General features: G+C 35.7%; 1 protein-coding gene across 2 annotated transcripts; it reads right to left on the bottom strand.

Moving 5' to 3' along the window:
- On the bottom strand, positions 1–9132 carry LOC126832014 (uncharacterized). Of its 2 annotated transcripts, XM_056103217.1 has the most exons (6): positions 8117–9132; positions 2938–7388; positions 2451–2708; positions 2168–2329; positions 1860–2048; positions 1–1735 (listed from the first exon to the last, which is right to left on the bottom strand). In XM_056103217.1, exons 2-6 carry the CDS (start codon positions 2965–2967, stop codon positions 1442–1444), a joined length of 933 nt encoding a protein of 310 aa, XP_055959192.1. In that variant the 5' UTR covers positions 2968–7388; positions 8117–9132; the 3' UTR covers positions 1–1441. The 2 variants fall into 2 exon arrangements, with proteins under 2 accessions (XP_055959192.1, XP_055959191.1); XM_056103216.1 differs by having other exon boundaries at positions 2451–7388; positions 8117–9131.
- Between the last annotated feature and the right edge of the window lie 2688 nt (positions 9133–11820).

The raw sequence follows: 11820 nt of genomic DNA, 5'->3' as shown, positions 1-11820 counted from the left end.
CATGTACATTGTATCATTGGCAATAATAAGATCCAATTTTAGTTTTTAGTTACACACTGTTAATCACAATAAATCATAAAATGTATTCAGCTCGACGTAAGACTTAAATAAATAGATACAGTTGGTTTAACTTGAATAGAAGTTTTAATTATCTATGCTGCATATATGCATATATCACCTTGTAGCTGAATCACATTACATATCTTTTTAGTTGATGTTCATATCGTCTTACGTATTTGTCAACATCAAGGTGACCTTGTTCTATGTCACATTAGCCTTTTCAGACTTGTTACCACGAATTTACTCACCACACCCTCGCATAGTTATGAATTTATTGTTTCACTTGACTAAAGAAACATTTTGTAGGAATGTATGCTTTTATAGATTGGACACTTGTTTGCAATATCATTGTCGGTGGAAACTGGCACTATACCTAAAGAATGACTGAACAAATAGCGGAGACGGGGTTTCAGCCGGCTGATTTAAATTATTTCTTTAAATACAGTAAAGCTTGAAATATGTCAGTTTTCACTCTTTAGAATGTTTTTGTAAATAAGTTTTTATTGTAGTTTCCGTGGCGTATTCCCAATAAGCGTTAGAAACAAAGATATACACCCTTAATCCCGGTGCCGATAAATGTTGGGTTGTGTGGAACATGCTAACAAATCTCGGGTACGATATATGTTTGATTCTGGTTGAGAACAGCATGAGAGCAACATGATTGTTTTCATTGGAGATGAGACGCAAATATTCAAAGGGGTCAGACAAACTCTAAACCAACCGCGTTCCCTTCACTGAGTCCCTTCAAAGGAGGCCCTGTCTGTCTACCTGTGGAATAACATGCATTTGTATCTGTTAAATTTTTGTGGTGGACAGATTGATATTATTTATATAACGTCTTACCCCAAACAAATTGCAAAAGAAACCATGAAGTTTCTGAGAGCGATATTTCGTAATTAGTGTGCTTTAATGGTGGGAGAATAAATAATTTCTTTTTAAATTTTTCAAACACAAACTGGTCATATATAAAATAGCATTTTCTGACAAGACCAGCGATAATCTCGTAAGATATGACTTTTACTATGTCTATTAAATGGTTTTCCACGTCTCTTCAAGGTCACCGTCTTGCGCCAAAGTCGTGAAACGCACCGTCTGGGGATTTGTTGGGGCCTGTCTCCCCCAGAAAAATTTCTAGAAATTTCAAGTCGGTCTTGCCTGGCCGTGAATACGGCAACCTGAAAGTGGTCGATTTTAATGTAGACATCTGAACTCCAATCAACAAATCAATCAACCAGGCTGTTGTCGTTGCATTCACATGACACCAGACGTGTCACCGATGAAACAAATATGCCTTAAACAAATGTCGCTGTTAGTGCGACCCATTTGTGACAATTTCAAGGTCCCAAATAATAGTCCTTTTTTACTATTAATAGTAATTCAATCAGTAAGTGCTATTTAACTTATAATAGTCGTCTTGGCTTTTACCCGACATTACACAAAACACCAATGGTAACTGTCGGGTGGTCTCTCCAGTCTTAATGAAGGCGTGGATGGAAAACAGCTGAGACCATGGCTTGTTCACCACCCGAAAAGTTGCATCCATATACCAAGTTTTTGCGCGTGCGAGTAGCTGCATCTGTCTATCAGTACAAAAAATGTGATGGCGCCTTTCCCCAACTTTTACTCTTTTTTGATAAAATCCCGGTGCACTATGATCGATGAAATCTTCGTCAAGCTAAAACAAAAAATAAATAAAAAACCACATTTAATTACATGTTAATAAATAAATAAAATTGTACATTTAATTACATGTTAATAAATTCTTATATACATGGGTATTTAATTGCATGAGTACTTACGCTTGACGACACGTCAGTGGGATCTTTTGGTCGCAGAGTCTGTCGGGTTCTTTGTAGCGACCTTACAAGTGCTGCCATGGGTGGTCTGCTATGAATGGGTTCTTCTGCAGAACCGACACTGGATAAAACTCTCTCCGCTATTGAGGAACATGACTTGGTAAAAACATTTCCTTTGGCTTCATGCTTTGCCTGTAATGATAAGATAAAACATATTAAACTACAAATATATTATTGGTTTATTTATATTTTATTTATTTACACACATATATAAATTTTTAATTTAATTGATATATAATTTTTAAACCTACTGTAACTTTTATCTTGGTAGCCGTCTGTATACCGGGTTCTGCTGGGTGAAGATGGTTCTTTAAGCCTGGTTGGTATGTATCACCATCTTGGATTACTGTTGCCGGACATCGTGTTGGTCCGCTTCTTTTGGAACACCTCCAAATCGTAGTTTTCTTCTCTGTCTAAAATATATTAAATTCATTTATTATTATAGAGTTAACTAGGTTAACTAGAGTTAATTATCTTTACATTTTGTAGCTGAAATACATTTCTATACAAGGTAGGTAAAATAAATCACCCTACCTTAATTGTATAACTAAACCCTTGGTTGTCAAACAACTTGGACTTGCCACGGGAGGTACCAGCTTCTACCTGCGTATACACCACTACGGGTTCTTCGTCGCAGAAGACACTAACGTCGGCATCGTCTGAGATGGAGGACTCCATGACCGGAACTGGCACATCGTATCGGGTTTCGGCTGTAAACGATTCTTCTACTTCCATAGGTTCAGTTGTTGGGACCTCCATAACTTCTTCTTGTTGTTCGTCCATATCTTCCGTCTGCTTATTAGATTTAAGGTTGTTTTTTTTAAACATAAATTAGATTACAATTCAACTAACACAAAAGTGTAAAAAGATTTTTTTCTAGTCTGTGCCCGCGTTTATGTCTACTCTTGGCAAAATTGTTATAATATAAAAAAAATCATGAAACAAGAATCAAAATGGCCGCCAATCGGGTCTCCAACGCCAATCCAACCTCCCAAAATATAATTTCAAAACAGATTCTTACCTGCTGGTTCAAGTCGAGCCGTTTCTGCATTAATCATAATGTGATTCTGTAATGTAAGTATTTGAACAACATCGTAGCGCCGAACACTTAATGTTAATTAAGCATGATTTCAGAAAAATTGAACAGATTTGATAATAACACGCCGAAATTTTTTTCCTGACCGCGCCATATTATAAACATGAACTTCCGGTTTAAATTGTTGGAGTTTTTTTTAAGGAAACGAAATACTAATATTATACAGAGAAACAATATCGATGCTAAATTACATACATGGTATTATTTTTTTTATATAAATATTCACAAACCTGCGGTCTTGTATTCTATCTGACCATTAACTTACATTTGTCAAACATATCACTGCTCCAAAATCATTTCAGCACGTTGTTAAATGTTAAATTAATTGTGTGAAATCACTTCATTTAATGTCCGCTTCCACCGAGATGATATCGCAGACAAAATGTAGCCTATAGTACGTTGATTTTATCAACCAATCACATTCACTTATTTTCTTGTCAACGCATTTGGAGTCAATTGTTAAAATCACACCGGGCATGAGCGCTCAACAGGCCTTTGATCTACCAGTTTATTGGGCCCAACTTTATTTTAACTACAGACATCTTAACACCAATTAGCATTCAAGTCTGTCTGGCTATATTGTCTGAGTAAAAAATACTTTTCTCTTACTTGTGGACCCCTGGATTAAGACTTTGTATGGAGTTCAAATTTAAAAAAAAAAAATATTTGTTGACGGTACACATTACTTGTGTTAATTATATGGAAAAAACACAAGATTTGTGTTAATGCATTAAAAAGAACACAAGTTTGTGTTAATGCAATGCAAAACAACACATAACTTGTGTAGAATAATTTTCACACAAGCACTTGTGTTGAGATCCAACACAAGTTTTTTTTCAGTGCATGTAATATTCTTCGCAACGGATTGAAGCCAATTCCAAACTATATATCCTTGTGAAATGCAACTATACCAATAATATGATCAACGCACGCACGTTAGGCAACTTTAAAAGTAAAATGAAACTACTGCTAGTATCATGTTCTTGCCTAACCCGAGTGTTTCAGAGATATTATTTGTACTAAACCAAAAGATGGCGCTCCTAACATTAGTTAATGATAAAGCAATTTAAAAAATAAAACGGACGTAATTTCTAAAGCTGCTGTAATAACCAAAAAGCTAAATATTACTGCTATTCAGAATCGTCAACAATAGATTTTTTACGGCTGTAATAGTTGATAGATGTGTAGAAAATTTCATGTGCGATGGCTATTTATAGACTCATAGACTCTTGTGCTGAGTGTTATCGCAGCGCGTGTCTAGCCAGACATCACATCGAGGCAAGCTACTGAAGCATGCGCATTCGCCGTGTCGAGTTCAACTTTCAGTAGGGAAAATTTTGGATGCATGGCACACCCTAACAACTGGTCAAATCTTCATCGAAAGTATAAAATAACGAAACGAAATATAGATCCGTATATTAATCAGATTGTTAATTAAAGAGAGTGTAAACTCACTCTTTACTCAAATCTTTCACGGTAGGCCTATTGGTAAAATTAGGTAACGAACACTATTCGTAACATAGACCCGGTGGAACTTCTGGAGGCTAGACATGTACAGAATGCAATGTATCACAGAATACATTAATTAAATTTTGCTTTAAATTGTTCACGAGGGGTGATTAGGAATCTGTAATTTGACATGATATCACATTGTACTTTTATGTCTGGTTATTATAAACAAACGGTTCTAAATTTGACGTGTGTGAAAGTCACGTGATGCATTAATATATAGGATATAGTTAACTGTATGTGTAATTAAAAGCTATGTTTATTCTGGTTGTCATGTTTATATAACTATAGACTAATTTTCCCGTGGATGAAAGTGCACTCATTCACTTGGGACATAGTTATAGATAAATTAAATTATTATTATTATTATTGTTCGATGAAATGGGGTTTAGCATCCTACTGTAGGATAAAATGTAATGTCATTCATATACTGGCCATATTTGATTGACATTCTCGATAATGTAACACTGGTAGTCAAAACAGAAGTTGACTAAATGATTAGGTCAAAAGGGTCACATAACTGTGAAGGTGAAATATAAAATAATAATATAATTGTTTTGGCGGAATTCTAAAACATAAACAGAAATGATAAAATTGTCCATTACTGAGATAAGGTCAGGGGGTCAAAGTTAGTTTGAAGATTTATAATTAAAGAGACACATCAAAGTTTATTAATAATTAAATAAAGTTTAATTTTAATTAAAAGTAAGAGTTAATAATACAATTAGGCATATAGTTAGTTCTTGATCTGATGACAATGACATGTTTGATTGACAGATAAAATTTGTATTTTGTCTCAAACCAATGATACTTAGAAGAAAAAAAAAGAAAAAAGTTTACAACTTGACACTATGGTAGCTGAAACAGACCAATGGAAATCCAAGAAGAAGAAATGGTTTACCAGTTTACCAAATTGAGATTTCCTGAGACAGAATTTAAAGTGAAACATGAACTTTATAAATTAGAAGTGATGTGTTATAGTGTTTTGAAATTAGGACACATGAAGATTTTAAAAAAGGCAATTTTTTTTATGTGTTTAGGCTTAGTGAATTTTCATAGGACTTTGAAGTACAGTGATGAACTTTTAGAGAGCTTTTGCATGCGATTTTGGATTTTTGTTTATTTGTGTTTTCATTGATACTTAAAGGGACTATCCCGATTTGAACAGAGTCTCAAAAACAAAAGTCCGAGTTTGTATGAATTTTAAGTGCCAAAATATAGAGGAATGGTGTATTTACCCTGCCTCAAAATTTCAGCTCAAAATATTGAGTTGTTTGAACGTGAACGTCAAAAATGCTTATCTGGACACGTAACCCTTTTAAGATTTCTGGTCAATTTTTTCGTTGGGTGACCTGATAATATATCGCCGTTCCTTTAGAGGTCTATACAGTGAATGACCCATGTGCCGGACTGGATAACGAGAGGTAAATTCCGCCAACACATTGTTTTTATAAAATAAAAGTCTGGTTTTATCCAGACACCGCATAATACAGCTTGGGACACCGGTCTCTATTTCCAGATGAAGACTGATTGAATTAGTTGCTCGGCCCTTAGGGATATTAAAGGGTTTTAACACAAAATTAAGCAGTTTTATTCTCCAAAATATTATCGGGATTGGCCCTTAAATTCTTGGAACAGATTGACGCATATTGTGATCATATGTACTCTTGTATGTTAATCATATAGTAATCATATATATGTGCATGTTGAATAAATAATTATAGTGTTTAGTCATGGAAATTTAGTCTCCTAGCTTTTCATTTCGCATAATGAAGGTGAGATATATATCGATTTTCGAGATTTCTGCTACATTTATGAATATTTAGATGTTGGTATAGTTATTGTAAAGGATTCAAGGGATATTTTACCTAATACCGAGCAAAACGTCTTGAAGAAAGGGACGAATGTAACACTTTTGTACAATTTGTGCTCTTGAAATTAATGATGGCATTATATTGTATTAATTAATATCTTTGGCAAGTTATTAGATTCACATATATGTGTACTTAAATCAACTTAGTGAATGAATGAAATAAAGAGTCATAATATGCTAAACATTCAATTCTAGGTTGATAACATATATCTTGTGGGAAGCTTCTTCGGTATATTTCCATTTTTCGTGGGTTTCGACGTCATTAGCCTAAATTGACCAATCTCTTTGATTGTTTACATCATATTTGACCAATTAGATAATTGAAGGTCCAAAACCCAAAGCTACAAAACTATCATACTTGTGAGAATTCGCCAGACAACAGACAGATTCTTGAAGGGAAAAGATGTAACAGTTTCTATCAGCAAACTCGCCCAGCGAGTCTGACTGGCTAGTGTTTGAGAATGACTTTAGTATTGTAATCTATACTATGCTTGTATCCATGTATCCGGCTATGATATATAAAATGTAAAAACGAACTGTTGCATTGTTATTCCTGGTAAGACAAACGTCTGAACTAAGAAAACAGTAAGAAGTAAATACACAACGTGAAGGGGAAGCAAAGACAGCTAGAGACAAATTCTAGACGATCACAATGCTACTAAGATATGTAGTAAGAAAAGATGCATGGGTCATACGTAGGATGTGGCGACCGGTTTTCCCGCGTCCGCTCTCCAAGTCTGACAGAAGACCCATGGTACTACACTATAACACATACTTATGTTATATTCTTTGACACAATCTGGTAATTATTATACGCCTATGCACTCAGACATCATGCGCTCGGAAGAGCTAAGTACATCTTTGCTGTGGTGGGGGGAGTTTACGGAGATAGCTGTGATTTCGTTCAGCGAGATTAGCAGGTCCTATATGTCTAACTCCATAACATGTTAGTAGATAATCGTCGATTACAAGGTCTTTATATTTTCTGTGAAATCTGAAAACAAACAATGTGATATCCATTATTTTCGATCCTAGATTTTATGTTGAAGGAGGGTGGGGGTGGGTGGGTGGTAGGCCGAATGGTTAGCGAGTGCGCATTGCATCATAAGGTCTGTCATTGAGTGAACTGCCGTGGTTCCGAGTCCCCGGTTGTACGTAACAAGGAGTATAGGGTCGCTTGTCCAACCTCGTTGTTATCTCCGGGTCCTCCCATTGCTAAAGACCCCTTGGCGCAAGCGAATTATTGAAATAAATTAAAACCATATGTTAGTGTCGAAGTGACCTAGTTTGTGTCAGTGAACATTAGCCCACCCCCCTCTCTCTGTGTTGAAGTATCACGAAACATTAATATTTGTACATTTAATGTCATTTTTATCTACCATAGACGAATTCTTTTTATAGGTTGAACATGTAGAATCACGCATTTATGGTATCCGGTATGTCTACACGTCTAAACACGGGCCAATATAAGCGTTGTCAAGTTATAAAAATAATAGATGTATTTACATTTAAGATATGTGACACTCCCCAATTCCAACCTTTTGTGTCAAACAAATAAACTTCATCATTAAAGGAGACATTTGTAGCAGATTATTCTAGCGACGAAAGAGCATGGGCGTTGTATTACTGTATTATGAACTGTATAATGAACCGTATTATATGTTAAGCAAATAAATGAAACGGCACAGACAGCTCAATTGTTAATTAGTAATCTAAACTTACCTGGGCCCTAGTTTCAAGCAGACCTGGTTCATTGCTAAGATATTTTGTGATCCAGTACACCCCCGGCTTGTTGTTCTTGAATCGTGGCACTTTAATATGTTTCCTGTTAAGATATTTTTGAATAGTCTCTCCCAATTGTGAGTTAGACATAGGGAAACTCTCCTCGTCATTTTCCAATAATTTCTGTAAATATATCTTTAGTTCTGTAAATTGTTTTTCAGAGAGGGCGTTCGGTTTTCCTGGTTTTCCTGTGTTACGGTTGTGTAGTGAATTTTGTATGGTTCCTCTCGGTCGTTTTCTCTCACTGGACACGGATCTCTGACTTTTTCCCTTTTGAATGTCCTCTTTTACATTATTCCTGAACTGTCGGGTTGCTCGTTTGTAAGGTCTAGTTTTAAGGAAACCTGGTTCATTGCCAAGATGTTTTTGGACCCAACGCAACCCTGGCTTGTTGTCCTTGAAACTTGGCACTTTAATATCTTTACTGTTAAGATATATTTTGATTGTCTCTCCTAATTGCGTGTTAGACATAGGGAAACTCCCTTTTTTAGTTCTCGACAATTTCTGTAAATATTCCTTCAGTTTTTTAACTTCATTTTTAGAGAGGGCGTCCGATCTTCCCGGTGTCCCTGTGTTACGGCTGTGTAGTGGATTTTGTGTGGTTCCTTTCGATCGTTGTCTCTCCTTGGCCATTACTTTTTCCCTTTCGAATGTCTTTTTTTACATTTCGTTCGTAAGGTCTCCTTGATATACTTATTCATTTCTCACCAATTATGGTCATGGATAACTAATTTAACATGTAAGGTTTATTTATACTTATTTATAGTGATATGAAAGTGTATACTTGTATTATATAACAAGATATGACATGTCTCCTGATCCATTATCTGATTTGATATGTGTTGTTTATTTATCTCTATCTATGTTTTTGTATTGTCCACAGGTTGTCGGGTTTCTGTAGTGTGGATAAGTTGGGTCATCTTACTATTAGAAATATACATATAGATAGATGCCTTGTATTAAAGAAGCATTTCCCCGAAAATATTGATAAGGTATAGTTTGGCAAATTTCGTAGAAAAGGTAGAGAACTGAAAATATATATACTGGGTTCAACCCCCCCCCCCCCGCCGCGCGAAAATGCAGTGTCACGATGTGTCGGTACGCATGACGTATTATATATATATGGCATTTGCTATTTGTTGATCGAATATAATATAGCTAGCGGATGCGAAAAATTTTGTATGGAGTAGACTCGGCGAAACAACGGTGGAGAAAAAAGTTGACAAAGGATATCCAAGAATTTATTTACGATTCAATTAACCACAAATACAAGTTAAAGCAGTTCCTTCCGATTAAATTGTTTTGCGGGGGATTTGAAGCAAACTTTTAATAAATTAGTTTGAATATGTTTTAGTCATTATCATTACGTCACATAGTTGACGTGCGACACGAGAGCGACATAACCCCGTAAGTCATGCGAAGTAGCTGGAATAGAACAACATAAAGATGTAGTTTCGGGAATACCCTGTTTAGAATGTTTCCTCCCTATCATTTCATTCATCATTTGGGGGGTTGGATGGCTGAATGGTTAGTGTGTGCGCGCTGTATCATAAAGTCTGTCATTGAGTAAACTGGCGTGGTTTTGATTCCCCTGTTGTAGTTCTTTCTGCGGTAGGCCTATTAACATTTATTGTATTACCCACATGGGCCTACCTAACCAGATGATGAATCGAGTTATCATAATTCGATGAAAATCAATTGGCTTCATCACATAGCCTAAACCTATTTTATTTAATTACAAATCAATCGGAAAATACCATTAGCCACCAGAGGGTCCGCCTTATATGATATTAAGACTATTACATTTACAACTTTTGGAAAAACTGACCAGGAGCTTTAACTGTGATAATCTTTGGAAACCACTGAAAATATTGCTTTGTCTCATCATGACATTAAATGTAGTGTATAAATTTAAAGTCAGTGGGATATCAACTTTAGTCTCATGACCTTAAACACTTTATTAATTTCGAGCAATTGTGGACACCCCCTCGACGGACTGATGACAATACATTTCAATGTGGGCGTATAAAAATAAGACTTATTTGCGCTATCACAATCGGTGGAATCTGATATTAAACCCTATATGACCCACAACATAGGCAACGGCTAGCCTAATATTCTTCAATAAAGAAACGGTGATTGGTTAGACAGGACCAAAATAAAGCTTTCTGTGGGGCTGCCAATAGAAATTGACCAATTTTGTTCCTTTAACCATGGGATGTACTTTAAAATCTTTATGTCCTTCACGGAAGTTTTAAAATACAGTCATTTTCTTTACATGCAAGTTATTTATGAAAAAAAAACAACCCATAAAAAACAGGCAGTATAATGGCCTCCTTGCAATTGGTTGAATTTGATATGTTAAAACACAGTTAAACGAGAATATTAAACAGCCATTATATAACTGCTAAATCTTCCTATTGCAGGTCTTTCTTTAGGCCTTCGATGTTATATAAATTATTAATTAGACATTTATAACCATGGCAAGCCCACAATCAACTTACTCTCAATGCCACCTATTTTAAGTAGATTAAAACGGTTTGGCCATTTAATTTAACAAGTGGGAAGCGATGCCAAGACTCAATGACCAGTACGGTCGTTACGATCAATGCACACAACTTGTTAAAACTTCAACCATTGACAAGACAACTTCGCTCAAAATAAAATAGTTTGAATCAAATTTTCAATATTCATTTAGCATTATCTATTTTTGAAATATTATTGCGAGAACGTCCAGCTTTTATCTAAATCTTACACAATGCCCCTGTAATATGGCCAAAGCTTTTTCAAAGAAGTAAAATATCAATTAGCAAAATCAAATCCTTTGGGACGGCCGTGTATGTTTAATGGGGGATAACTCTTTTAACCTAATAATTATCTCCTCATCGACTTTCTATGCCATTTCTTTGCGATGATATCAATTTAATAATGTTGAAGGTGGTTAAACATCTTTTATCTTTCTGGGCCAGATTTCCTAATTCATGTCGTTTTACTGCCAGCTTCAAAATTAAGAATAGTCCCACAAATCAAGCAGAAAATGTAAATTTTAACTAATCTTTGGTTTCAGATTCAAAGGCCAACCAGAGAGAGAGAGAAATGGAGTTTAACGTCCACTCGACACAAACTAGGTCATTTCGGGACTAACACATGGTTCAATTGTATATCAATAATTCGCTTGCGCTTACGGGTCTTTAGCAGTGGGAGGAAACCGGAGGACCTGGAGAAAACCCACGAGGTTGGACAGGCGACCCTACTCCTTGTCACGTACAACCGGGGAATCAAAACCCCGCCAGTTGACTCAATGACAGACCATGATACAGCGAGCGCGTGCTAACCATTCAGCCATCCAACCCCCCTCAAAGGCCAACCAAAATTGTCATGGAAAAGGCAGAATTGATAGAAATACACTATTTTTATCCCATAGACAATCGGTCAAGACATCAAACCATGATCATTTCTGGACTAACAATTGCTAAATTCATAGCGAGACAATACAAAACTCCTGGCCAGCAGGAATATAGCAGAATTTCAAGTCTAACATAAAAATTAGGATTGATCAATTCATTATGGACCCATCCAGCAACAGTTTTTTACATTTAAGTGCAAAAAATTAAGGCTACTAAAATAAAAAAGGAAAACAATCA

This window comes from Patella vulgata, chromosome 9 (assembly GCF_932274485.2).
Source record: "Patella vulgata chromosome 9, xgPatVulg1.2, whole genome shotgun sequence".
Taxonomy (NCBI): Eukaryota; Metazoa; Mollusca; class Gastropoda; family Patellidae; genus Patella; species Patella vulgata.
Note: the sequence above shows the minus strand (reverse complement) of the source record. Positions and strands in the feature narration are given on the sequence as shown.

What these genes read in the sequence shown, in the direction of transcription:
- LOC126832014 (XM_056103216.1), bottom strand. Translation starts at nt 2,744, where the DNA reads ATGTTTAAAAAAAACAACCTTAAATCTAATAAGCAGACGGAAGATATG. An exon ending in GGTTTAGTTATACAATTAAG is followed by an intron (nt 2,330 to 2,450) that starts GTAGGGTGATTT and finishes AATATATTTTAG; the next exon opens with ACAGAGAAGAAAACTACGAT. An exon ending in CCACTGACGTGTCGTCAAGC is followed by an intron (nt 1,736 to 1,859) that starts GTAAGTACTCAT and finishes TTTTTGTTTTAG; the next exon opens with CTTGACGAAGATTTCATCGA.